Source organism: Apodemus sylvaticus, chromosome X (assembly GCF_947179515.1).
Source record: "Apodemus sylvaticus chromosome X, mApoSyl1.1, whole genome shotgun sequence".
Taxonomy (NCBI): Eukaryota; Metazoa; Chordata; class Mammalia; order Rodentia; family Muridae; genus Apodemus; species Apodemus sylvaticus.
Window position 1 is genome coordinate 18,238,132 of NC_067495.1, and position 27,796 is coordinate 18,265,927.

Here is a 27,796-nt window from a genome sequence, read left to right on the forward strand (position 1 = left end):
TAGCGTTCAGCTGCCTGGGCACAAGCATGGAAAAAAGCAAGCAGTTGGACTGATTCAGTATTGGGTCGCTGCCAGCCGGGTAACGGACAAAACAAGGGACCAAGACAAAAAGAGTGGAAAAGTGAAGGACCATGAGATCTGCTCTGAGAAAATAAGTAGCAAAGGATCACTATGTGCCAAGCCTAGGTTAACTCTGGAACATGTGGAAAGGCTTCTGGGAAAGAGAGTGATGGGAGAACGGAAGAAGACATGAGATGCGACGGAAGGGTCGATTTCGGAAATTGGGCCCAGACTCGCCTCTGTGGGACCAGGGAAGGATGGGAAGGAAAGCTGAAGGGCCAGCAGAAGGAGGGCCTTCAGCTCCAAGCAGTTAGAGGTGAAACTGGCCCTAGCGAGGGGGCGTGGCCAAGCTCAAATCCCGACGAGGGGGCGGGACTCCAATAACTGGGTCTCAGCGCCGCGGTGGCTGCGGCTGTCTCAGCAACGGCTCGCGCCTCCCCATCCCCCAGTTCCCAGAGCTCTTCCCGCCCGCCGCGGTGCGGACCCAGGCCGAAGGCGGGGAAGCCCGATCTAGCCCGTTCCTCTGCCCGCACGGCTGGAGCATCGTTCCGGAGGACTGCCCGAAGGCAAGCCTCGCAGCCGGAGAGCGCGGCGCACACGCGCGCCTCCCGGCCGCTGCCGTCCTCTCTTCCCTCCTTCCTCTCCTCTCTCCCCTCCCCTCTCCTCCGCCCCCAGCCTCCGCTGCGGCGGGAGGAAGAACCCTTCCCGACTAGCCCAGAGAACCCAGGTCGATTCTCATTCCGGGAGAAAGAGACCCCCTCGGTGGGATCCGGCTGGCCGCTCGCCCCCAGCCACGGAAGTGACTGGTTCTCTATTGGGAGAGCTCGTGCCCAGCGCAGCCCCCGACCCTCGCCCAGCCGCAGCCGCATAGACAGCGCTCCCCAGCGGGCCCCCGGCCCCGCCGAGCCCACTCCCCGCTTGGGGCCAGGGCCGGCGATGCCTGGCGCGGCAACGGCGGTGGCCGCGGCTGCTGCTGCTGCCGCCACGGCTGCTGGCCGGAGCCCGGGTCGGGGGCTCGAGTCTCCGCAGTGGGGCTGAGCCCGCAGCCCCGCCCCCCGAGCCTGAGGCCGCTGCTCCGCCGGGCGCCGGGCCTTCTCCGCCCGCGCCTCCGCCCCAGGAACTGGAGCCAAGCGGGGAGCCCGGGCCCCGCGCCCAGGCCCGGACCATGCATGGCCACCGAGTCCCGGGGGGCCCTGGGCCTTCGGATCCCGAACGCTCAGCGGCAAATACCCCTGGCGCGGCTCCGCTGGCCTGTGCCGACTCGGACCCTGGAGCCTTGGAACCCGGACTGCCGGTGCGCAGGGGCTCAGGCTCGGCTCTTGGAGGCCCTTTGGATCCTCAGTTTGTGGGACCCTCGGACGCCAGCCTGGGAGCCCCTCCAGGCTCCCGGGTCTTGCCCTGCGGCCCTAGTCCTCAGCACCACCGGGCCCTGCGCTTCTCCTACCACCTGGAGGGCTCCCAGCCTCGGCCTGGTGAGTGATCCAGACAGCATGGGAACCTGGGCCACGGGCCTGGTACTGGGAACGGGTACTTGTTCTAGGACTTGGGGCCGACGTGCTCACCCTAGCCCCTTGGGTCCCCTCAACCCCTATCCCCACCTCCCGCAGTCTTCGGTCCAGTCCTTTCAGCCTTTGCTCCGTGCTCTTCTCTGTCCCTTGCGCCCTCAAGCCTTAAGCCTCCTTTCTCTTCTAACTGTTGAGGCTAACAGGAGAGGAAGCACTCCAAGAAAAGGGGGCAGGATTTCAGGACAGCAATGGGGATGTGGTTGGAATAGGAGAAAAGAAGTCTCCCATTAGCTAAGTGCCTACATTTGTGCATGGCACTGAACTTTTACAAGGATTTTTGTTTCAGCTTCAGGAGCCATCTGTGAAGTGGATATCATCAACTACAGTTTTAGGGGTACGGACTGAGGCTCTGAGAAGTAACTTGTCCAAGGTCACACTGTCATTATGATGCCTGGATTCAAAACCAGATCAGAGTCCAAAATCTGTGGTCTTCCCGCTTCCCCAAACTGAAGGTGGAGAGTAATGCCAAGCTTTCTACTTATGTGATTTCCTCTTAAACTACCCAGTTGCCCTAAAGTATGAGCAAAAGAGAAAGGGAGATGGTGGACTGATCCTAGATTGTGCTTCTGCTAGGGGTGTGTGTGTGTGTGTGTGTGTGTGGCCACAGGAGAAGGGGAGGAAGAGGTAGGCTGAGAGGATGAGAGAGAAAGGTGGAGCTGAGCCTGCACAGCAGGGCTGAAGGTGCTGGTATAGGTCAGAAGACGACAGAGAGGTCAGAAGGGAGAGCTAGCTAGCTGCTGGGCCAGGAGATTGTTTGGAACGAACATCAGGATAGTTGTTTTGGGTTGCAGTGTGGTGGAACAACTCTAGGTCAGGCTGGGGCCACAGACCCAGATGGGCCTTTCCATAGTCCTGAGTATCTGAGCAGCCTAGCAGAGCCTCTAGGATAGTCTCACGTGGGCCTGAGTCTGGGAGCCTTGAAGGAAGAACAGTGTATATATCTAGCCTATTTTCACTGGCACTGAAGGAGGTGGCGAGCTTCTAGCTGTTTCCAGGGCTCATGTCTCCCCTTCCACAGATCACTAGGACTGTGGCTCAGTACCAGGTAGTAGGAACGGTTGTTGGAGCCTAAAACATGGGCAGAATATGTCTCTTGCTGCTGTCTGTCCTTTGGACAGTTATGGAGCCTCTGGGAGATTTCAGGCACTGCCCCCTCGCCCCCTTGGGGACTGGAGATAGGCAGCTGACACTTTGATGCTCTGCCCTGCTTGTTGCTTTCTGCTGCCTACCCAAACTCCCCTGGACACATGCTGTGTAGATGGGCTACTCATACACACTTACTTGATCTTAGCTCCTCCCTCAAATCCCCAGCCAGAGCTCTCCCACTGCAGAGCCTTTGCATTTGCTTTGCCTTCTGCCTGTTCTTCCCTCAGCCCTCCACCTGGCTTGCTCCTCATCTTTCTGGTCTCAGCTCAAATGTCCCCTCTGAGCGACCTTCCCTGACCACTTTAAGTAGGGCCTCTTGTGAATCTCCATCCCAGCTGCCAGTGTGTGTCTATCCTTACATTTAATACAGTCTGAAAGTACCCTCTTGTATGTGTCTACTTGTTTATTGCCGCTCATAGGCCACCAAAATGTGAGCTCCTTGAGGGCAGGGGGGTTGCGCCTGTTTGTGTGTGTGTGTGTGTGTTGTATATCTAAGGGACTAATGCAGTGCCTAATACATGGAACACACAGTAGGCCCTCTGTAACTATTGCCTAAGAGGACACTGAATCCCCACCCAGCAAATAACTCTTGGTCTGGGAGTCAAAGCTAGGAAGGTCTTGACCCTTGGTCTCTGCACTCTCCAGTCAACACGGGGTTGATAATGAGCATGCTTTTCTACTCCACCAGTTCTTCCAAATTCCGAAGCAGAGTACCCTTCCCCGACCATCCCCCTCTTCTTCCCAAATCAATAGTGTTTTCAGGATCCTGCCCCCAAGCTAACTCCTTGCCTCTGTAATGGCCTGAGTGGTGTCTTTTATTTTACACCCTTCCCCCCCCTTTGTTTTTCAAAATAGGGTTTCTTTTGTGTAGCTCTGGTATTCTGGAACTCAGAAATCCACCTGCCTCTTCCTCCTGAGTGCTGGAATTAAAGGCATGCACCACCACTGCTCCAGCAGGAATCCTTTAATCCAAAGTAAAGATTGGGGGTAGAAAGGGAAAGACTTGGTCTCCCATCTAGCCATCCTCCCTTACTGTGTGTCCCTGGGTGAATGGCTTTAGTTCTCTGTGCCTCAGTTCCCCTTGTCTAGAGAGTGATATCTAGGAATCTGTCAGATTCTGTTTTGCAATGCTCTCAGCAACCGAGGACTTAAAAAAAAAAATAAAATATGAGGAGAGAAAACCCTCCTGAAGAAGAGGCGGAGGAATTTCTCAAGTCCTGACAAGGCGGGCTCTGGGCCATGTGATTCACAGTAGCATGGGCTGTGAGAGGCCCGCCTCCCCCTCTGCGCAGCCAGCTCAGTGGTAGGCGCAAGTGACTTGCTTCTCTCCACAGGACTTGCCTATAATTGGCTCAGAATGGGCAGGGGTGGTAGATGGAGGGTGTGTGTATAAGAGGGAGAGCAAGAAAGAGGGAGATACAGGCAGAAACCTGAGCTTTAGTTAAAGGCTTAGAAACATTTTTGTCCACCTGCTAAGATATTCATGTGTCTGCTGACTTGCTCCATCAGACTACTGAGACTTTTATTGAATCACCAGCCTTAGATGCCAGTGGTGGATCCCAGAGCAGCAGGGGGTGGGAGGTGTGAAAATAATAATTATATCTTATCCGTGTGAAGAGCTCTGAATTACCTCTGGGCCCTTTCTTTTTGTTATTCCGGACTAGTTCCTGGTGGAGAGTGTTATGTTGTTCTTCTAGGCTGATAAAGACCGAGGTTTCCTTGGGTCACTGGGATAGCCCTCTCCCCAACACTCGGAGAGGGTTAGCAGAGGGCTTCCACAGGTGTAGCTTTATGCATAGGGATTTGGGAGAATCCTACTGTAGCCCTCACGGCTGAGGCCTCCAATGCTTTCTCACATGTTGTAGAGTTGGAGAAAGCTTGGCCTGACCCTAACTCAGCCAAAGGAGTTGGACTTGATGTTAGAGCCATTTTGTGGGGGGATGAGAGAGAGAGACAGCCAATGAAAGTAGTGGAAGGGGCTGGTTCTTCCTTCCTTGGTTACATCTTCAGAGACTCAAGGACTTAAGTTTAAGCTACAAAAGTCCCTAGGTACTGGCTGCTTCTGGGTTTTCTAGACTCAGTAAGCACCAGAATCCTTTGTTGACCTTGAAGAATAAATGTCAGTCTCAGACTCCAACTCAGAGCTCCAGTGTCTTGGAGTTACAATCCAGAAATCTGGTTTCAAAAAATGATTCCCAGACAAGGAACAGGTGTAGTGGCGCACACCTTTAATGCCAGGCAGAAGCAAGAACATGTCTTGAGTTCCAGGCCAGCCAGGGCTATATAGTGACTTTCCCAACATCAAAGATTCCCAGATGATTTTGATACATAGCCTAGGGTAGAAGCCAGGCCTGTTTTTTCCAATTGAGTCAATGGAGACCCAGAGACAAGTGATTCAGCTATGTTTCTATAGTGAGTGAATGTTGGTCTTCCTCTCCAGAGTCTTCTTCCCAGAATCATATGAGTCTCCCCTCAACTCAACTTTTAGCTCAGAAGAGAAGCATGGGATGTAAGAAAGCAAGTTAATCCCTTGCCCCACCCCTAAATGGATGCCTCAGTTTACGGTTCTCCCCTGCTTTTGTGAATGGTCATTATTTGACTGTTTTAAATTGGAAGGCAGTTGGAATTCTGGAACTCTAGGCATAGGAAATCTGGTATCAGCACTTCTCAATGCAAGGCCCCGTCCCATCCCAAGGGACTGGACTTAGAAGTATGTCAACTAGACTTAAGACCTAGAGAACCTGGAGGTCAGTCCAGCTAGAAGGTCTGGTGTCAGCAAAGACATGCAAACACTGATTAGGGGCCTAGTATTGGGAAGGGTGGAAAAATAAGGCTAGCACATAGACTTTGTCCTGAAGGCAAACAGGAACCATCAAGGGCTAGTCACAGGAAAATGATGTACTTAAGTGCATCAGAGTTTCAGAGCTCTCATAGGCCCATGTGGAGAATGGGCGGAAGGGGTTAAATAGTGGAAATGAGGTTAACATTGCAGCAGGTGAATTGGAAGAACGTTTAATTGCCAATGTGGACAAGCCTTAGTAAGGGCTGTAGAGGCCAAGGAAGGAGGGAAATCCAGGATGGTTCTGGGTAGTTTTCTGAAACCTACTAGCTATAGGGACCTAGTAGATGGTAGTGGAGCCTCCTTCTTACAAGAGAAGGAGACCTGCTTCTTTAGGGGAAGGTGGTGAATTATGTTTGAGACTTTCTGAGTTTGAGAGGCCCAGGAGGATATCAAGATAGTAATGGTCACCAGACATCTGGGTTTAGGATTATATATCTCCAACAAGACTTCTGTGTGAGAGATGCTTGGAACTGTTCACCACCGACATGCGCCATAGACCACAAGGTGACTCTTATTCGGAGTATGTGTGCTTTTAGCAGTTGCATCCTTGAAGACAGATGCTGAGGTCAGCAGAGCCACATTCTGATAAGTCTCTTTGTGCGTGTCAGCTTTAAACATTTACAGGGGGTGAGGCCTATCCCACATACATTGAGGATAGCTGGCTTTCGCAACAAAGTTCTACAAGGCAAATCAAACATTACCAAATATTTGTGTGGCCACTTCCTTGTTTTTCATGGTGAGGGTATTTGAGACGCCCCAGAGGGTTTTTTTTCCAAGGAGGGTCTCTGGGATAGGAATAGTGATGAGTCAGGTGGTGAGGTTTGCAGGATTTCAAGTCAGCCTGGTAGGCTTGGGAAACACCTCAGATTTAGTTTCTAGTCAGCTGGAGCCATTCAGACCCAATACAATGTAAAGGCTAGGCAGGTGGGAGCTAGGTCACCGGTGAGGTGGATAGCTGAGCAGAGGGACTTCTCCAGATTGAAGGAATTGAAAGTTGTTGCAAATGTGGATGCTTGGCACCTCCACCCAGCCCTTTCAGTTGTCTTGTCCAAGAAGGGCCCAGCTAGGGCTCCCTCCTCCCTCAACGGTAACTGACAGTCAACAGTATCCTACATAGACATAAGCAGTGGCTTTCTGCAGCCAGTTAGCTAAATGCCTTAGGCAGATGTGGTGCTGGCCAGACGCTGGCTGGGTGGGGCTGGGACCTGTCTGGAATGAGGGCAGAAAGCAAAGCCTGTCATTGGCTAGCTACTTGGAGTTAAGTTCCTTAATGCAAAGAGAACAGACACCCTTGGAGTCGCAGATCCAGCCCTTCAGGGCTCTACTGTCAAGTAGCTCGCCGCTGGAAGGCATTGTACCTCCAGAACACTGGGAGACAAGGTTATCCAGTGAAGGACATTCCTGAATCTGCCATTGATTCCTTGTGTCTCTAGGCCTCATTCCCATCTCAGGGCTTTATTTTCCCCATTTCTAATATGCCTGGCGTATAATATGACAACCATAAATAAATACTTTGTGAACCTGTAAGGTAGGGAAAGGAGGCTGTTTTCTTTGTTTTTTTTTTTTTTTTTGATTTGGCTGTTCCCCCCCCCCCCCCCCCCCCGACAGGGTTTCTCTGTATAGTCCTGGCTGTTCTGGAACTAACTCTGTAGACCAGGCTGGCCTCGAACTCAGAAATCCGCCTGCCTCTGCCTCCCAGAGTGCTGGGATTACAGGCATGCGCCACCACCGCCCGGCTAGGAGGCTGTTTTCTTAGCATGTCTATTGAGTGCCTACAGTGTGCTCACCTCTGTGATGTATGCTGAGATATGGCGCTGTCTTCATGGAGCGAGCTCACGTCTAGCAAGAAAGATACACTGCAAGCCATTGCCAGCATAGCCGTTGCAGAGGCGCATGGAGAGGAGGCAGGTCAGACGTTAATGTTCAGACCTGAAGCACAAATAGATGTCCAGAGGTGAAGAGATGTGGAAAAGCAGTTCATGTTGCAGGAACGACTTGTGCCAAAGCCTCAGGCGGAAGAAAGCACTTTCGAGGAATAGACAAGAGGCCATTGTGGCTCAAGGATGGGTGTGGGGCAGTGTTCATGAGCTTAGGGCTTTCTTGTTCCTATTTGGAGTTCACCCCAAGGCTAGGGTAAGCCTGGCTGGGCTGTGGAGAGGGCCTTGGAAAGGGCCCTGAGGAAGAGAGGGAAGCAGTAGAGACTGGAAGTGGATATTGTATGGACTCTAGAGCTACGCAAGGGCCCTGTGTGCAGGACTGGGGAGTTAGTCGATCTTGTGAGTTAAGGTTAAGAGGACTGGAGGAGAAGGCCAGGCTGACTCGGACAGTTTGGATGATTGGAGGCCCTTGCTGTTCCTGGGGTGGGGAGAGCAAGAGGAGGAGTCAGCTGAAGGCTGGCTAGGGTAGGGATGCTTGGTATTTTTAGGATACACTAAGTCAGAGGAGCCCCAACATAAGACATCTAGAATAGTGCACAACAGGCGCCAGCTGTGTTTTCCTGGGCCCCAGAGTAAGAACAGGATGGTGAGGTCACAGGTGTGCGGCCAGAGCTGCAGGGCCACAGCAGGCTCTCCTGTTGCCTTTTCCCTCTCTGTTGTCTGTTCCACTTCCTGTGTTATGCTTCACAGTGGCCCTGAAAGGGAAAGGGTTAAGTCACTGAGCAAAACTCTTCTCTGGAAAGTGGGAAAGGCGGGACTGGCAGGGCTGGCCCCTGGGAGCTGCAGCTGGCATAGAAGCCCTTCCGCTAGCCAGCGAGGCCAGCGCTGCCCTGCGCTGCCGCCGCCCGCCCGCCCGCCCACGCGGCCTCTGCTCTGCCTTCACCGGCCCTGCTCCTCTTCCACCTTCTTCCTGGCTCCCCCGGTCTGGGCCTCCCTACCTAATCCATTCCAGGTGTAGGTGCAGGGCAGCAGGGGAGGGGGCTAGGGAAGGTGGAAGGCTCGTTTGCTGTGTGTCTTTTAGGGTGAGTTTCCTAATCTCCGGGACTGTTGCTCTCTGAAGAATTCCTTCAGGGATCCTTCAGCCATGTCTGTGGCAATGATGGGGAGAGGCCTCCTCCAGACCCCATTGCCACCTTGAAAAGTTTCATGTGGTCTTGCTCCTCATGCCTCAAGTTTTTATCTATAAAATGGCTTGTAATTCCCAACTCTTAGTACTATTGAAAGGATTAAATATCACAGGCAAAGCCTAGAGAGAGGCCTATTGTAGCCATGCTCAACAGGTGTCCCTGGCCTGCCATTTTTTCCTTGTGGCCTGCATCCCTCTGTGACTTCCATGCCTCAAGTCAACCACCTCGTCTCCATCTCCATTCAGACTTGTCCCATTTTCTGGTTTGTCTTTCATACCTGTCTGGATTTCTGACGGTTTCCTGCTTTCTGATTCATTGTCTTTGTCCTAGAATCTTTCTTTATTAAGGATTGTTTGTTTCTTTTTTAGACAGGGTTTCATGTAGTCCAGGCTGGCCTTAAACTCACTATGTGGTTGAGACTGGCCTTGAACCCTGGTCCTTCTGCTTCTGTTTCCCAAGTGCTGTGATTACTGCCATGTACCACCATGTCTAGCTTTCTAGAAAAGCTCTTTTCCTTTCTTAATTCCTCTGCGTATGCAGTTTTCAGATTTGAGGAGGCTTCTTGTGGGAGAGGGTAGATGCATGGGTTTAGGGGACAACCCTGGGGTCAAGACAGGGGTCAGAGGGACCATCCATCCCTCTGGTGGCTTTGTCTTCCTTGGGAGGGTAATGCTAGCCAGCGTGGCAGCCCTAGCCCTGGGTAATTACTGTCCCCAGTGCTCCCAGCTGCAGCTCCACTCCCTTCCCTTCCTGTCCTCTGAAGTCCCCAGCTCCTCCCAGGGGTGGAGCTACCACCCCCTGTCCTTTTCTGGACTCTGGTCCAGAGAAGACCAGCCAAAGTGGCCAGGCCTTCACAGCAATCAAGCAGATGGAAGCGGGACGGGTTGCTTGTGCTCTTAGGCAGCTGTGTGTGTGTGTGTGTGTGTGTGTGTGTGTGTGTCTGTCCTCTTGGCGGTCGTTGTCCCCATGAGTTGTTTTGTGTTTTACTAGTCTTTCTAGTACGTGTGTGTTAATTTGCCTGTGTGTCTGCATATATCCATGTAAGTCTGTATATATCCGTGCGGGTCTTTGCATCACTTTGTGTTGTGTGTTGTAGATTATGTCATTTGGCTCAGTCTTAGTCCTGGAAGTTTCTAGCTGCTGCTCTATGTGGATCTGCCTGTTTTATCTGTTTCTGTGTCTGTCACTATGTCCCCCATAAGTCAGTGTTCTAAAAGTGGTGGCTGGGGTGCCTTTTAGTATTTCCTGCCAGATCTTCCTATTCTGGAACTTTCTTACAAAGCCAGCACACTCTGTCCTTTAATCATATGCTTCATCTACACACATTATCGGGTATCCATAGTTTTGTCCACATTTCTTCCCTAGTCTGTAGGACCATCCTGACCACCTATGTATGAAATAAAAACACTCTACTCTGGACAGCTCAATTTAAAACCACATCCTTCAGAAAGTTGCCTTATCCCTCCTTCTAAATATGATTTCTTCCCCAACTCAGCAAATTCACAAGAAACATGCATGCTCTGTGACTCCACACAGACACACCTGGGATCCAGCCACAGCTCACTTACTCTAGCTGGGTAGCCTCTAGTCAGAGATTTCACTGCTTTATGCCTCACTTTCCTTTCCTTTCTTTCCTCCTTCCCTCTTTCTTCCTTTTCTGTTTTTTTTTTAATTGGGACACAGTTTCACTATGTAACCCTGGCTGGCTTAGAACTAGTTACAGTTGGAGAACAAGCTAGACTCCAACTTACAGAGAGCTACCTGCCTCTGCCTCTGCCTCTCTGAGTGCTGGGATCAAAGGCCTGTGCATCACACCTGTACCTGTTCCTTTATGTATAAAATGGCACCAATAATGCTCAGAGCATACCACAGGAAAATGTGAACACAATGCCTGGCCTAGAATAGATGTTTAATATACAGTTGAATTTCTATACCTCATATCATCTAATAAAAAGTAACAGCTTTGTATGCGGCTTCATTGGTAGTGTGTTTGCTTGGTATATTTGATTAGTATGCACAAAGCCCTGGGTCAGATTCCCCAGTACTGGTGCATGGCTGTAATTCCACCACTCTGCAGGTAGAGGCAAGAGAATCACTATGATTCTAAGACCAGCCTGGGCTACACAGTGAGTTGCAGGCTAGCCTAGGCTAGAAAGCGCAACCTTTCCAGAAGAACAAGAAGAGGAGGAAGAAGAGGAGGAGGAGGCTGGTGCTGCTCAGCCAGGCATGTACTCCATATATGGAGACACAGAGATTGTGAGTTCAAGGTCATTCTGGACTACATAAGGAGTTTGAGATCAGTCTAGGCTAGTCTTTAAGAAAAAAATGACAGTTTAAGAATTCTACATATTCTTCAGCTTTAAAGGCAGATTTTAATTCAGGCTAACTGCCTGACAAATATTATATGAAATAACTTCCTTGACATGAAAGAGACAGGGCCCTTTCAAGGAGAGGAACAAGGGGCCTCCAAGGCTTCTGCCCAAGGGCCAGAACATTATCAATATACAATAAACAGCAGGGCTGACGAGGTGTTTTTAGTAGGTAAAGACACTTGTCACAAAAGCCCGTGAACCTGACTTCAGTCCCCAGAACCCCTGTAAAGGTGGAAGGAGAGAACTGACTTCACAAAGTTCTCTTCTGCGCTCCCTCCCCACCCCAAGTCTCTGTCTCTCTCTTAATAATAATAATAAATGAACAAACTTTTAAGAAAGGTCAACAGTAAAGGTATAAGGGACCTACAAAACTAGTGATCATGAGAGCCCACAAAGATGGCCTCTCGAATTTTATTTTGATTCAATTGGTCTGCTCCATCTTTTTTAAGATTTATTTATTTATTATATGTGAGTAGACTGTCACTGTCCTCAGACACACCAGAAGAGGGCGTCAGATCTCATTACTGATGGTTGTGAGCCAACATGTGTTTGCTGGGAATTGAACTCAGGACCTCTGGAAGAGCAGTCAGTGCTCTTAACCTCTGAGCCATCTCTCCAGCCCCCCAAACCTTTTTTGAGACGGGGGTTTCTCTGTGTAGCCCTGGCTGTTCTAGAACTTGCTCTATAGACCTGGGTGGCCTCAAAGTCAAAAGATCTACCTGTCTGTCTCTCCCCAGTGCTGGGACCAAAGGTGTGTATCACCACAGCCTGGCTCCAGTGCTGGGATTAAAGGGAGTGTGCCACCACCACCTGGCATGACCTGATCTCTCTTGAAATTAGGGGATTCCACCTGAAACCCTTGATTATTGGAAGCTGTGAAATCAGGCACCATTCCTGCGGGGTAGCAGCTCGATGGAGGGAGGGGATAGATGTGTCTGTAGTGTAAGAGATGCAGGTGCTCTGTGGTTTACCTGCTTCCCACTCTTCCTTCCCTGTTCCTGTAGTCTGTCTTAGCCTACAGAAAGTCCTCACTTCACACAGGGGTGCACAGTTTTCAGAAAGCTCCATCTCTTTATAAGAAAAACATTCATCTATTTAATGGACAAGCTTTCTCCCTGGCAGGCCATCTACTTTACAGTGGGTTTCTGTAGATCTCTCCTCACTTACAGAATATCCCTTCACTTTGAAGAAAGAAATCACTTCTATTTTTTTTTTTTTTAGAAATCCTTCTTTTTACAGAGAGAGGAACCTTAAAACAAACAAAACAAAACGAAAAAAAATCAAAACAGTAAACAAAGGAGGTGGAAGCAGGAAGATTGGGAGTTCAGGTTTGTTCTTGGCTAAGTTTGAGGCCAGCCTGGGCTACTGAGACCCTGTTTCAAAAAAAAAGGCAAAACGTTAAAGGAGGGCTGTAGTACACACCTCTAAACCCAGTGCTTAGAAGGCTAAGGCAGGGGAATTACCATGAGTTTGAAGTCAGCCTTGGCTACAGAGTGAGTTCTAAACAAGCTTGGGCTATATGATGAGCCTCTGTCTCATAAATACAGAGCAAAAATAAAAGTCAAAGAGACCTTTTATAGAACCCTGTTCTGCAGGAGGACACAGCCCTTAGGAAGTTCCCTGCTCTCCAGATGCCTCCCACTTTCTAAAAGTGCCTTTGCAGTGTTGAAATTACCCATTTTTGCCAAACCCTTATAGTCAGAAGAGGAGTGAGTGGACTTCAGAGAATGGTTGGGCTCCCCTTGGGTTCCTGCAAAGAACACAGTTCACAGAGCTTTGTGCTTCGATTCAGAAGGAACGTTGGCTAGAGCAAGCCAGGTCTGGATGCAGTCTCACCCTGAAGGCGGACTGAGAGGGATGCAGAGGCTCGGCCATGCTCAGGAGACAGGTGGAAGAATGAGGGCAGCTGTGCCTTCAGCCCTTGCCCCCCACCCCCAGTCTGAGAGACTGTCCTCCTTCCCCTGCAGACCTGCTTTCCCAGAAGCGCTTGCTTTCTTGCTGTTGTTCTTTCTTCTTCTCCACTCCCTCTGTTCTCTGTTGCCGCCCAACTGCAACCTCAGAAATTCCAGCCATCCCAGGCAGTCCCCCTCTTAAGAGAAGGCTGCATCATTCTGGAGGAGACCAGACTGCCAAGGTTATGGGTTGCTCTCCCCTCCCCCCACCTCTCACTAGTTTCTCACAATGAACAGCACACACATATTGCCCCCAGTTTGCAAATGGGAAAATGAGTCCAGAGCTGTGGAGCTACTGGTCCCAGGTTATCAGAGAGTTAACAGCCAAGGCCCGTCTGCAGTTCCAATAGTTGTCTTGAGGTGAAGCCAAGGCTACAGCTGGGAGAAGGGAGACAGGATGCTGCTGGCCAGGGAAGGAGGGAGAGCTGGCAGCCGAACTTTCCAGAAAGAGATGCAGGAGAAGTAGGGTCAGTTTCCACTGAGAATGGGCCAGAGGAGTTTTTTGTCTTTAAATTCAGCTAGAAACTGAACCTGCCCTGCCATCTAGACCCAGAAATATGTCCTCTGGGCATCTGCCAGACAGGCACATGCCCAAAGCAGAAACACTATTTTTGAATAATTTTACTGTTTTTTCTGTTCTTTGTAAATTTCATACAATGTATTTTGATCATATTCATCCTTCTTCCCATGACTTTGCCCAGATCCACCCCCTTCCCTACCAAACCAACTTTATGTCCTTTTTGTTTTAACCCCATCAAGTGCAGTTTGTGCTGCCAATATCTTCTTAGATACATGGCCTTTCACCGGAGCATGGTTGATCAGCCAGTGACTATACTCTAAAACAAAACTGACTCTTCTTCTCCCAGCAACTACCAACTTACCTTGCCAATAGCTGCTCATCTAGGGATGGGACTGGGACACGGTGCCCACCTCCCCTCTTCACAATGGGATTGTGTCCGACTTGACCTTGTGCAGGTCTTGTGTGTACTGTCACAACTACTATGACTTCATATGTATAACTTTCCTTCTGTCTCGAGACAAACAATGTTTTCTTATCACTATTCACTATATCTGGCTCTAAAAATATTTCTGCCCTTTCTGTTACAATGAGCCCTGGGAGGAAGGGCTGTGATGTATGTGTATCATACCTATTGATCCCTCCCTTCCTGAGCACCCCACACTCTTATTCTCTGCATCTTGACCAGTTGGTCTCTGTATTAATCACCATCTATTAAAACTTAGAAGCTGCTTTGATAAGCCTCAATAGGTGCGGTAATCTGCGGGCACATTCCCAATGCAGTAGGATTCAGTTTAATACCAGGTTAAGTTACTCTCCTATGCCTTGATATTCCATGCCCAATCCTAATTTGATCCTTCATATCTTCCATTACTCCTCTTTAACCCTTTATATCACTTAGTTCTGTCTCCCATTGAAAGCTCCCTGCAGCCGGGCTGTGATCCCAGCACTCGGGAGGCAGAGGCAGGCGGATCTCTGAGTTCGAGGCCAGCCTGGTTTACAGAGTGAGTTCCAGGACAGCCAGGGCGACACAGAGAAACCCTGTCTCGATAAAACCAAATCCAAAGAAAGAAAGGAAGGAAGGAAGGAAGGAAGGAAGGAAAAAGAGAGAGAGAAAGCTCCCTGCAATGGCTTCTTACTAACTTACCAATCACTGTGGGTATTCCAAATGGAACTCACATACCTGAAGATTCAAAGCTAACACTCAAAAGTGAGAGAGAGCATTCAACATTTATCTTTCTGGTTCTGAGTTGTCTTACTCAGAATGATTGTTTCTAGCTCCACTGAGTTATCTGTGAATTTCATATTTCCTTTTTTTTTTAAATTTATTGATTGTTATATGTAAGTACATTGTAGCTGTCTTCAGACAAACCAGAAAAGGGCGTCCGATCTCATTACGGATGGTTGTGAGCCTCCATGTGGTTGCTGGGATTTGAACTCAGTACCTTCAGAAGAACAGTTAGTGCTTTTAACCGCTGAGCCATCTCACCAACCCCTTTTTTTGTTTTTTTAAGACAGGGTTTCTTTGTGTAGCTTTAGCTGTCCTAGAACTCACTGTGTAGACCATGCTGGCCTCAAACACACAAAGACCCACCTGCTTCTGCCTCTCAAGTGCTGGGGTGAAAAGCACGTGCCACCAATGCCCAAGCACCAATTTCATTTTTGTAAACGGCTGAATAATATTCCATTGTGTAAAAGTATTACATGTTTATCCATTCGTCAGTTGATGGTCATCTAGGCTGCTTCCATTTCCTGGCTACTGTGAATAGAGCAGCGATGAGCATAGAGCAGCAGGTACCTCTATAGTAAGATAGAGACACCTTTGGGTGTATTTCTGAGAGTGATATAGCTGGATCATGTGGCTGATCTGTTTCTAGGCTTTTGAAGAACCTCCACGCTGATTCCATATTAGCCTCACCATTGCGCTTTCCCACCATCAGTGAATAAGTGTTCTCCTTTCCCCACATCTATGTCAACAAATAAGGACGCAGTTTCATTTTTCTATGTGTATCTATCCATTTTAACTATTCTATCGTTTCTCCAGGGTTGCTGGTCTCATTATAAAAAACTCAGATGGCTATAGGAGTGTAGGTTCTCAATTCTAGTCCACTGATTAGTGTGTCTGCTTTTTTTTTTTTTTTTTTTTTTTTTTTTTTTTTTTTTTGGATTTGGTTTTTTCGAGACAGGGTTTCTCTATATAGCCCTGGCTGTCCTGAACTCACTCTGTATACCAGGCTGGCCTCGAACTCAGAAATCCACCTGCCTCTGCCTCCCAAGTGCTGGGATTACAGGTGTGCGCCACCACCTCCCGGCTAGTGTGTCTGCTTTTATACCAGTACCATGCTGTTTTTATTACTATACTTTTGTAGTATATTGCTGTTTCTTGAGTTGGAGCTCAGTAATAAAGTTCCTGCCTAGTATGTGCTCTTTACAGCACTATAGCATATGTGCAATCTCTCTCTCTTTCTCCCTTCTCTTCCTCCCCTTCCCTCCTTCCCTCCCCTCTCCCTCCCTCCCTTTCCCCCTATCCCCTCTCCAAACCAACCAACCAAAAATCCATTGCTCTTACGGCCAGCTAAGGGCTTAGAGGTTGTAGAGGTAAAGTAGGAGAGTGTATATCTCAGTTTCACCTCTGGGCTTGGGAGTATCTGGGAACTCCTAGGATGCTCAGGGTGTGCTTCCTGTCATTGCTACGGGGTGTGGGAGTACAGGAGTGGTAGGCTTAGCACACTGCATACTGATAGGATACATGGGGTGGCTCTGTGGTTCTCTCTGGGTCTTTGAAGGCTGTGCAAAGTTGGCATGTGGTGCAGGGTGTTAGAAGATTTATGATGACTCTGTGTGTGTGTGTGTGTGTGTGTGTGTGTGTGTGTGTGAGAGAGAGAGAGAGAGAGAGAGAGAGAGAGAGAGAGAGAGAGAGAGAGAAACAGTAGGGACTATGGTAGACCTAGAGGCAGAAGGAGCAGTGGTAGTAGAGAGCCTTCATGGGGGTGTGGGTGTGGGTATATGTGTGTCAGCAAATATTTTAAATTAATTATCAACCATAAGAAAAATAGTCTGGAGCAAACCAATTTAGGATCTAGGTGGGTGGGATGAATGGGGGAAATAGGAAGTACTGTGGTTTTTAGAAAGGAGGAAGTGGGCCCTACTCTAGTAGCTCCCTTAAGGGCAGGAACGCAATTTTCTATCTTTGCACAGTCTAACAGCTGTGAAATATAGTTCACTTACTGAACTCAGCTGAAGGAAACCCAAGAGTTGAGCAGGGTTATAAAGGGCCACTGAGATGTAGTGAAGATGTTTATATTTTCCCGTGGGTAGAAGGGAGTTATGGAAAGTTCCTATGCTGGTAGGTTGTGTGATCTATCTATAAGAAGATTCCACCAAGAAAGAGCAAGCCCTGGGGCAAAGGGAGTCACTGAAGAAAACAGTAGACTTGGGAAGAAGGGGTCTACAGAAGGAGAAGGCAGGGCTCCTGCATCTTCTTCTCCTCAGTGGGACCTCATCGTGGCCATCTCCAGACTCCTGAACTGAAACCCTGCTCTCTTGTGGGCAGGGTTGTGGGTATCACTTTTTACTAGCCACAGTTTTCCTATGATACTAGGGTCCTCTCTTGTCCCTTGTGACTTTCCTTTGGAAAGCAGGGTTAGGTTTAGTCTACCTGAGAGTCAGCTATTTCCTTGTTGTGTGTCTGTGGGCTAGTCACCAAGTCTTTCTTTGTCTTCATCTCTTCACAAGAAACTGGACAGCATCCATGCCCACTTCATCTGGGACTCCAGGGTATCCCTGAATCTCAACTGCACTCAGTTAGTCTGTTCTACAGGACTGCTTACAAGGAGGTAGAGATTAGAGAGGTAGCCTGTGCACCTCCCATGGGATGGTCAGGTGGATAAGGAGAACTGAGAATGGGCTAGGGCAGAGCCATGGAGAATGGTAGGCTACACCAGTCTGAGAAGCAGGGGAATAGAAGGGCAGAAGCCCCCCCCCCCCAAGAGTACTGCTGCCTAGCCGGGCAGTGGTGGCGCACGCCTGTAATCCCAGCACTCTGGGAGGTAGAGGCAGGTGGATTTCTGAGTTCGAGGCCAGCCTGGTCTACAGAGTGAGTTCCAGGATAGCCAGGGCTATACAGAGAAACCCTGTCTCGAAAAAACCAAAAAAAAAAAAAAAAAAAAAAAAAAAAAATCCAAAAAACTAAAAAAAAAAAAAAAAAAAGAGTACTGCTGCTGCCTAGCTGCTGGCCTGGTGGGGGAGGACTTACTCAGGGCAGCTTACCTGCTTTGAGGTGTTAAGGGCTGGAATGCAGATAGCCCCTGGGACCATGATACCTGTGCCTGTGTATGTCTGTGAAGGGTGCATGGCAGTGTGTTTGGCTTTGTTCAGCAGCTCTCTGGCCATTATTACTTTCTCTGGCTGTGTGTCCTTGCAACTATGTCTACACCTGTACCACCCTCCAGGTGATTCATCCTCCTCAATCCTATGCCCAGAGAGAGGACAGGGCAGGGCCAGCCAAGATGTGCTGAGCTGGGTAGGATGAGCAGCTCTACTGGGCCAGAGGTGAGGAGAGGAATACCCTTGCTGTGCCGGCTGGGCTTTGCCTGCTCAGGTAGGAAGGCCCGGGAGGAAACTTCACCCAAAGCCAGGTACAAGGTGGAAGAAACCCCTGGGACCAGGATCTAGAGCATATGTTCCCTCAGGCTGGGAAGGGTCTGTATCCAGGATAAGGTCAGGAGTTCAGGGAAGCTGCTACAGAATCCCTGGGTTCCCTCAAACACTAGGAGAGCTCAAATCCCCTGCAACTCTTTCTGCTGGTGAGCAAGGGTATGGATGTCTCTATATGTAATGACAGCATTGTTTAGAGCAGGAAGAGACATGTGTCCTGTGTTTTGTATAAGACCCTCAGATACCACAGACATGTTTGTTGCAAGGTCATGACATAATAAATCATGAAATGTGTCTGATTTGGGTACACATTTCTGGGTATGTAGTGGCTTATGACTTTATGCTGTTTTGCTGTTGTGTGTGTTTTTTTTCATAACCTGGTATAATGGGTCCTATGTGGCTGTGATCTTTATTTGTAACTATGCTTGTAGCCATTTAAAGGCATGGTAATGATATATATGAAAGTTCATGATCCTGTAACTTTGTGTGCTTGAGTAATATATAGTAGTATATAAAGTTATATGGTGATATGTGGTTAAGTGATTTTTTTTTTTGTAAGATGATAGAACTTCCATTTGTGTTTTTTATATGTCTTTATGATTGGGTTTCACTTTTTTTTTTTGAGACAGGGTTTCTTTTTGTAACAACCCTGGCTGTCCTGGAACTCACTCTGTAGACCAGGCTGGCCTCAGACTCACAGAGATCTGCCTGCCTCTGCCTCCCAATTAAAGGCATGCACTACCACTGACCCACTGTGCTTGACCTTATCATAGATGATTTCAACGCTGTGTAATCATATGTGGAATTGTATCTGCTGGTCTGTGAACTTGTATGTGCCCAGGCATTCAGGTGAAGCCATGTGTTTGGATGTTTGAATTTGTGTGACCTGGCAGCTGGGTGAAACCCTATACATTCCATGTGCTTTTGTGACTTAGGGGACCCATTTGTGACTTTCACTTATGAGTCCGTGACAGAAAGGAAAAGCCTTGAGATGAGATGCCATATGGCTGTGGCACAGTATAACACACCATGTGCTACTCGTAGCTGTGGGACCTCTTAGTTTTTTATTGTGTTCAGTTGGGTTTTTAGTATGTAGCCCAGGCTGGCCTTGAACTCATTATCATTCTGCTTCAGCTGCCCAGGTGCTGGGCTCATAGGCCCATACTGTGTCGGTGCTCCAGCAGTTCTTGACTAGTGCTCGCTCCCTTGTCCTCATACCTTAGTACATGTACCTCTCCCTACACAGTGCTTTCAATGGCCTCCTTTACCACAGAAAAGTTGAGTAGCTTGCATTCTGAAGACTGGTGGTGAGGGTGGCGAGGTGTGAGGTGGATGTTGAAATAAAAGAAGGTAAACAAATTAGTAAGACTGGGATTTTAAAAAGAAAATGTTTGCTTATAAAATATAGTTTCACCAGTGTGTGTATGTATGCATATAGTAGGACTGAAACCTAGGCCTTGCAAATGTTAACTAAGTGTCCCATCACAGGCTAACTCCCTAGTTCCTAGTTTCATCATCTCTTTTAAAGACACTTAGCTGTACAAAATTATAGGTAAGAAAGTTCAGATATTCTTAGGGCTTTAAGAAATGGGATAAACACAACAGAAATGGTACTTTATGCCTATAATCCTGCCACTGGGAGGCTGAAGCAAGGTTGTCATGAATTTGAGTCTAGCCTGTGCTATACAGTGAGATCTTGTCTCAAAAACAAACAAGCCGCCTTGTAATCCCAGCACACTTTCTGAGTTCAAGGCCAGCCTGGTCTACAAAGTGAGTTCCAGGACAGCCAGGGCTGCACAGACTGACCCTGTCTCGAAAAACAAAAACAAACAATCAAAAACAAGCAAAAGTAAAACAATAGAATGAAGAATGGCTGTAAAAACAGCAGCTACAGGTATGTACACGATCCTTTAGGGTATTCATGTCTATCCTCAACCTAGTTGAACTCCAGAATTTGTTTTAAGTCCTTAATTATCTGCTGGCAGACATGGGATCAATATGCTAATCACAGAGAACTATGACTTGATGAAAATAGCCAGTCTCCACTTTGGGCCTAGTTTTCTGTCTAAAGCCTGGAAGAAAGGCTTCCTGGCAAAGCCATGTGGCTAGCACAGGACTCAAAGGAGCCTAGCTCTAGATACCTGCTAAGATATGCTACTTCCTATTCTCCCTTGGGCTCAAATCAGTAAGTCACTTCACGTCTAGTCTCCCTTTCTACAGGACTGCACCAGGGAAACCGGATCCTGGTTAAAAGTTTGTCCCTTGACCCTGGCCAGAGCCTTGAGCCTCATCCAGAAGGTCCCCAACGGCTTCGCTCAGATCCAGGTCCTCCCACTGAAATCCCTGGCCCACGTCCTTCACCACTGAAGCGGGCACCAGGCCCAAAGCCACAGGGTAAGTGCTTCCATTAAGAGCAGAGCAATGGACCAGAGAGGTGTACAAAAGGAAAGGAGAAATTAATGCTTGGCAGAAGAATAGGGAAGAGCCCTTATCTCAGAGGGCAATGAATGATACCTATCTAATGGGCAAAAAGGTATTGCCTGTGGCTAATATATCCTACTGGGATTTCATGTCAGTCCTGCTCTGTGCCTACCTCAGGCCAAAAAAAAAAAAAAAAGCATGGCAGTCCATGCCTATAGTGCCAGCACTCAGGAGGTTGAGACAGGCTGGTTGCTGTAACTTTAAGGCCAGTCAGGGCTACAGTATTGTGAAATTAGGTATAGCCTGGTCATAAGCACCAGTTCAGTGATATCTCTCCTCTTCTTTCTCTCCATCACTCCAGTTCCCCCAAAGCCCAGCTACCTGCAGATGCCCCGGGTGCTTCCTCCTCCTGAGCCCATTCCTCCGCCACCATCACGCCCTCTGCCTGCAGACCCTAGAGTGGCCAAGGGACTTACCCCCAGAGCGGAGGCCAGCACTAGTTCTGCAGCAGTATCATCATTGATCGAGAAGTTTGAAAGGTGAGTCTTGTCCCTATAGGACCCTGTGAGGGAAGGGTGGATCTGAGACAGGAAGGGAGAGTTGGAGGAGAGGCCTCTTGGTCAAGCTCATACCCTGCCTCCATGTGTGTCCATCACCCACCTCAGAGAGCCTGTGATTGTCGCCTCCTCGGATAGGCCAGCCCCTGGCCCCTGCCCAGTTCCCCCAGAGCCAGCCATGTTGCCACAGCCACCCCCGCAGCCAACAGGGTCCCAGCTCCCTGAGGGTGAGGCTTCTCGCTGCCTGTTCCTGCTGGCTCCTGGGCCCCGGGATGGTGAGAAGGTACCTAACCGGGACAGCGGCATTGACAGCATCAGCTCGCCGTCCAACAGTGAAGAGACCTGCTTCGTCAGTGATGACGGGCCCCCCAGCCACAGCCTCTGTCCTGGGCCCCCTGCCCTGGCTTCTATGCCAGTAGCTTTGGCCGATCCCCACCGGCCTGGCTCCCAGGAGGTTGACAGTGATCTGGAAGAGGAAGAGGAAGAGGAGGAAGAAGAGGAAAAGGAAAGAGAAATTCCAGTGCCCCCGATGGAGAGACAGGAGTCTGTGGAGGTACTAACATAAGTACTTGGTTCTTTCCCCAGTTTGATAGTTCTCAAAACAGGCCATTGCTTCCCCTTAGTCTACTTTGCACCTAGTGTGGAGCCCAAGCAGGAAAACCTTGCTCCTCTCTCAAATGACTGAACACCAAATGGCCAGTCCTCATCCTAAGTGCCCATTAGGAAGGTGGCTCCACTTTCTTCAGAGACCCACTAATGGACCTCAGTCTTTTCATGACCCAGTAGCTGTGTGACACTGAGGATGTCTCTTCCCTTTCCACTCCTCAGTACAAGCCTCAGTTTCCTTGTTTGTATGACAGAAACGCTCACATGCCAGAGAGACTTCTGTGCAACCAGAGGAAGGGCGCAGAGCCAGAGCCCCAAAGGGGCCTGAAGCTCTTGGTGGTTGGGACCTCTTTCCATGCTTTGTCTACCTAATGTTTCTTCAGAAGGAATCCTTCCACTCACGGAAGGTCTCAGCCAGGAGACCTGCTTTGCCAGAACTAAGCACAGCCTGTGAGGACTGGGGCCAGGAGTACCGAGATGAAATGACAGTCAGCAAGTGTGTAGCCTGCAAACAAGAAAGTGAGCCAGCAGGCATAATCTTCGACATTTTTATACTCTGTGCCTTTCTCACACCCCACGTACTCAGCAAGCCTTTGCTGACAGCGAGCTGAATGAGTGACTAAATAGCTGATATTTAGAGACTGTAATCTGCAGTCTGTTCTGTTTTTATTTATAGGAAATCTTTTAGGGTTGGGAGTGTAGGAAAATGTAGAGCATTCACCTAGCATGCATGAGGCCCCAAGTTTAATCCCCAAAATTAAATGAATAAATGAAATTAAAATATATGAAATTGTCTCCATTACAAATGGACATAGGCCCTATTATTTATCTTTATAATGGGGACTCTTAAATACAGAAATAATTAGGCAACTTATACATGCTAGTGAATGGTAGACTAGGTTTTGAATCCACAAAGTTGGACTTTCTAGTTCCAATGTTTAGCCACCAAACCATGCTCAATGAGTAGAGAAAGCAGACCAATGTGTATGACTGCCTGTATGAGGGAGTTTATCTTCAGCATTGAGGGACAAACTTTATGAGGGATGCAACTACAGGAAGCTTTATGAATCAGATGAGAGTTATCTCAGGGTAGAACTAAGGTTTGAGCATCATCTGCACTTAGGGGAGTCAAGCATGGTAACCCAGTAGTCCACTAGGGAAACTGAGGTAGGAGGGTCACTTCAGTCCAAGTGTTTGAGGGCACCCTGAGAAACATAGCAACATCTGATAAATGAGTGAGAGGGCGGCAAGGGAGGGAGAGAAGAAAAATGTACAGAAGGATCTGGGGTTAAGGGAGACCTGATGTATCAAAGGTCACTTCTTCTTTACAGCTGACTGTGCAGCAGAAGGTGTTCCATATTGCCAATGAGCTCCTGCAAACCGAGAAGGCCTATGTTTCCAGGCTCCATCTCCTAGATCAGGTGAATGGCCCCTCTGGGGTCCCAGGACCCTAGGATGTGGTAGGTGGGTTCCATAGACGAAATGATAGGCCCCAAGCCTAACTCCACCATTAGGACCAGAATCCAGACGCGGTAAGGCCTCTGGTTGACCTTGAAGCCAGTTGTGATAATGTTCACAAGTTCAGTCCTCATTCCTATCTCTTAGCAGACATGAACCAGCCCTGAGATTGTGACTCTGACCCTTCTGACTCTTCCCCTCATCTTTAATGTCATGGACCTCGTTCTAACATTGACTTTTTTTCTTCACTCTGCATCCATTAGAATCCCTAAGGGTAGGGATCTTTATTTGTCTTTCATTGTCCCATCCTAGCCCCCAAGACAATGCTTTATACACTAGACACACTCGTAAACATTTGTTACAATGAAGGGATCTAATTCCAGCTTTCCTTCTGAGAATCTGAATCTGCTTCTGACCTTGTTCCCATCCTAACTTGCTGTCATCCCAGTTCCTAACTCCAGGTCCTAATCTTGGTGACCTGCAATTCTCCCAAGTCCCACTCTCCTTGGTCTCAAGACCAGTACTAATCTCAGAGGTCCACAGAGCTGCCCACAAATAATTGCCCTTACCTGCAAGCTGCCCTCTCCCCAGCTAAGCTCTTGTTTCAGTCGGGCTGAGCACGTGTGCCTTGCTCTACCAGGTATTCTGTGCCCGGCTGCTGGAAGAAGCTCGGAACCGCAGTTCCTTCCCTGCAGATGTTGTCCACGGCATCTTCTCTAACATCTGCTCCATCTACTGCTTCCACCAGCAGTTCCTGCTGCCTGAGCTGGAGAAGCGCATGGAGGAATGGTGAGGGGCCTCAGAGCCAGTCTGCTTCTTCTGGCATCAACTTATACGCTAAGCCCAGATGTATTCAGAGAATTTCATTCCTGGGCTGGAGATGTTGAGATGCAGCTCAGTGACAGAATTCTTGTCAAGAATATGCAAGGCCCTGGATTCTATCCGCAGCATCATAAAAATAAATTCAGTCTTGCCTACCCTGAAAAAACAAAACCAAACAACCCCCCCCAAAAAAAACAACCCTGCCCAACATCTGCCTTCTTGGCCCTCCCAGTCTATTGTGGAACACAAATGAAGGCCTAGAATGCTACAGCAGAATAGCAGAACCCTTTAGCGTGTGAGAAAGCTCACGAGATGGCTCAGTTTGTAGAGGTGCTTGCTGCTGGCAACCTGAGTTCAAGCCGTGGAACCCACATTAAAAATGGAAGAAAAGAAATGACTCTGTAAAGTTGTCCTTTGGCATTCACATGACTGCTGTGTGCCACCACCCCACAACCGCCATCATCAAACTTAAAACAAAAGAGGTTGAGATTTAGCTGTTACAGCTGGACTCCCATAATCCCATCACTACGGACTCTTTGGCAGATCAGTGAGTGAATTTGAGGCCGGCCTAGACCCACATAGTGAGTGAGACTCTGTCTTTAAAAAAAAAAAAAAGCCAGGCAGTGGTGGTGGTGTATGCCTTTGATCCCACTACTTGGGAAGCAGAGGCAAGAGGATCTCTGAGTTAGAGGCCAGCCTGATCCATAGAGTGAATTCCAGGACAGCCAGGGCTACACAGACCCTGTGTTAAAAACCTGATCCCCCCACACACACCCCAAATAAATAAAAAGACTAAGTTTAAGAGCTAAAATGAGCCAGGTGTGATGACACATACCTTTAGTCCCAGCATTTGGGAGGCAGATAGATGGCTGAGTGCAAGGCCAGCCTGTTCTATAGAGTGAGTTCTAAGACAGCCAGGGCTAGACAAAGACACCCTGTCTCAAACAAACAAAAAAGAGCTAAAATGGCTAGGTACAAATTCTGCTTCTGCTACTTTTCTAAATTTAAGGAAATTTCTCACCTTGCTGTACCTTGGCTTTATTTACATTTTCATTCATGTGTGTATTTTTGTTTGTTTTTTGCCATGTTAAAGATTAAGCCTAAGGCCTTGCACAAGCTAGGGAAATGCTTTTCCACTGAGCTATACTCAAACAGTCCTTGTCTTTTAAATGAAGACAACAATAAGGGCCTAACTTGTATAGTTATCCTAATAAAAATGTGTTAATACATGTTCAGCACTTAAAAGGGTTTCTAGCATATAAGAATTTGAAGCTTATGAACTGCTGTTACTTTGTTTTGTTTTGAGACAGAGTCTCTGTAGACCAGGGTGGCCTAGATCTCACAAAGCTCCATCTACCTCTGTTTCCTGAGTGCTAGGTTTAAAGGCATGCACTATGAATGTGGTAGAGGTGAGAATGGGAGACTGGAGATACAAACAAATGGGCCAAGCCCAGCCTAGGACTAAAGAAGAATGATTGAGGAGAAGCAAATGCCCAAGATAGGAGGGCAGGGTGTAGGGGCTGACTCACCTTCAGGGTCTCCTCTTTTAATATAGCCTATAGCATCTATACCACCTGTTTGAATAGTCTACCCACATAACAACCAGGCCATGGCATTACCTGCTTAAAATTGTCTCCATGATCCCTACAGTATGCCTATTTTACAAAACTGTGACTGCAGAAGGCTGGCATAAGCCCGGTTCCCCACATCTTTACCATCCTGTGACCTTATGTCTGCTGTGTCCTTTACATCACACTGTAGCCAATAAGAGTTCAGCAAGACTTGGTTACTTTTCCTACCCTACAAGAAGATAACGTTCTCAGGGATTAACTGAGTATGGCTCAGGACCGTGTCTCTGGCACTACCCAGCAAAGGCTGGGCAAGAATCAATGATCAGTGTATAGTTGGTCCTTACAGTATGGCAAGAACAGGGGTTCCAGGGTGATAGTTTCTGGTACTTAAGCAGGACAGAGTTAGGCTAGGTGTTTCACAGCCTGCAGCCTCAGCTCAAACTGAGTCCCTCAGCCTAATTGGCCTGTAGTATAATCATCATTTCCTAAAAAGGAAGCCAGTTGAAAAATGGCTTTCTTGAGCTGGGCGGTGGTGGCACACGCCTGTAATCCCAGCACTCTGGGAGGCAGAGGCAGGTGGATTTCTGAGTTCAAGGCCAGCCTGGTCTACAGAGTGAGTTCTAGGACAGCCAGGGCTACACAGAGAAACCCTGTCTCGGGAAAAAAAAAAAAAAGAAAGAAAGAAAGAAAGAAAAGAAAAATGGCTTTCTTCTTGAGGCTAGAGACCATGTCAGCCCATGCTCCTACTCTAGGGACCGCTACCCACGTATTGGTGACATCCTTCAGAAGTTGGCACCCTTCCTCAAGATGTATGGTGAATATGTGAAAAACTTCGACCGGGCTGTAGAGCTGGTCAACACATGGACAGAGCGCTCTACCCAGTTTAAAGTCATCATCCATGAAGTACAGGTAAGAATTGAAACTGGATGGACAATGCTACAAGGACCTGGGGGAGGCTGTTAGCTAGACCTGAGCTTTTCTGCTTCTGTCACAGAAGGAGGAAGCCTGTGGCAACCTGACCTTGCAGCACCACATGCTGGAGCCCGTGCAGCGTATTCCTCGCTATGAGCTTCTTCTCAAGGACTATCTGTTAAAGCTGCCTCATGGCTCCCCGGACAGCAAGGATGCCCAGAGTGAGTGTGTGCCCCCAGGCCCTCCCTGCTTCGCACTGGTAGCTCTAGCCAGACTCTAGTTAGGACTCTAGATTTCATTCACAGGGTTGGTCTGCCAATGTTGAATGATTAAAATCTCCAAATAGGATCTCTAAACTGAAGGGCTTATATTGAGGCTTTGTGGTGAGATTTCAGGATGAACCTCCGAGTTTATTACTCTGCTTTCATTACCCAGAAAGAACCCAGTTAGGAACTTCTGACTGGAACTACACAGTCTGATCAGCTTTAGGGAACCATGCTTTTGTTGAATCCAAGATTCATCTCTCAATGAAGTTGAGAATGAAAGGGAGCCTAACCCTCCAGAGACTGAGCCTCCAGGCTCAGAGCCTGGCTTGAATCCTTCAGACCAAGCTCATTTTATTAATTCTCCATGGATGAGCTCCCAAGTAAAAGCCCCATATAGTTAGACTTCTACTTTCCTACCCTCTAGAATTAGAGCTCTACTCCAGGCCTATTGGCTACTCCCAAGAATGAACCTCCTTAAAGAATTTCAAGTGTAATCAGACTTGTTCCCATATTTTGTGCCTCTCATGTTTAGATCTATAGGCTAAGATACCTCCTCCTCAGACTGATTCTTCGTTTACTGAATCACTAGAAAAGTAGTTGGTTTAGATTCCTTTCATATTTACCTCATGTGTATCAGGTCAGGCCTCAAACAGAGGTCTTGAGTTTAGCTCACTTGCTCTTCCTTGAATTAATATTTTCATTTATTCATTGCTAAAATAACAGCTAAGTGTGAGTGCACTGTTCTAGGCGTGGGGAATAGGGAACTGAGCAAAACAGATGAGATCCTTGTCTCGAGGAGTGTGTGTTCTAGTTGGAGAGCTCCTATAAACAAGCGTCATGAATCCACAGGAACATATTTGCCGGGTGCTGAGTGTGACTTGGTGACGTAGGGGAATGATGTAAGGGTGACTGGACAGTCTACTTTGGGCCGGTGACTTCTATGCAGAGAAGATGGCTAAACCAAAACCTGAATAACAAGAAAGTTGCCACAGGCCAATGGGAGGGGAAT

At 48.3% G+C, this 27,796-nt stretch overlaps 1 protein-coding gene across 1 annotated transcript in view; it reads left to right on the plus strand.

The window, feature by feature from the left end:
- The first annotated feature begins 504 nt into the window (after window positions 1–504).
- Fgd1 (FYVE, RhoGEF and PH domain containing 1) overlaps window positions 505–27,796 on the plus strand; it is a 43,266-nt gene continuing 15,974 nt past the window's right edge. The window contains exons 1-8 of the mRNA XM_052170715.1: window positions 505–1,532; window positions 20,395–20,568; window positions 20,957–21,134; window positions 21,261–21,705; window positions 23,090–23,179; window positions 23,857–24,005; window positions 26,362–26,518; window positions 26,604–26,742. Of these exons, the coding sequence (XP_052026675.1) occupies window positions 1,226–1,532; window positions 20,395–20,568; window positions 20,957–21,134; window positions 21,261–21,705; window positions 23,090–23,179; window positions 23,857–24,005; window positions 26,362–26,518; window positions 26,604–26,742 (1,639 nt within the window). The 5' untranslated portion in view covers window positions 505–1,225. The remainder of the gene's footprint in view (window positions 1,533–20,394; window positions 20,569–20,956; window positions 21,135–21,260; window positions 21,706–23,089; window positions 23,180–23,856; window positions 24,006–26,361; window positions 26,519–26,603; window positions 26,743–27,796) is intronic.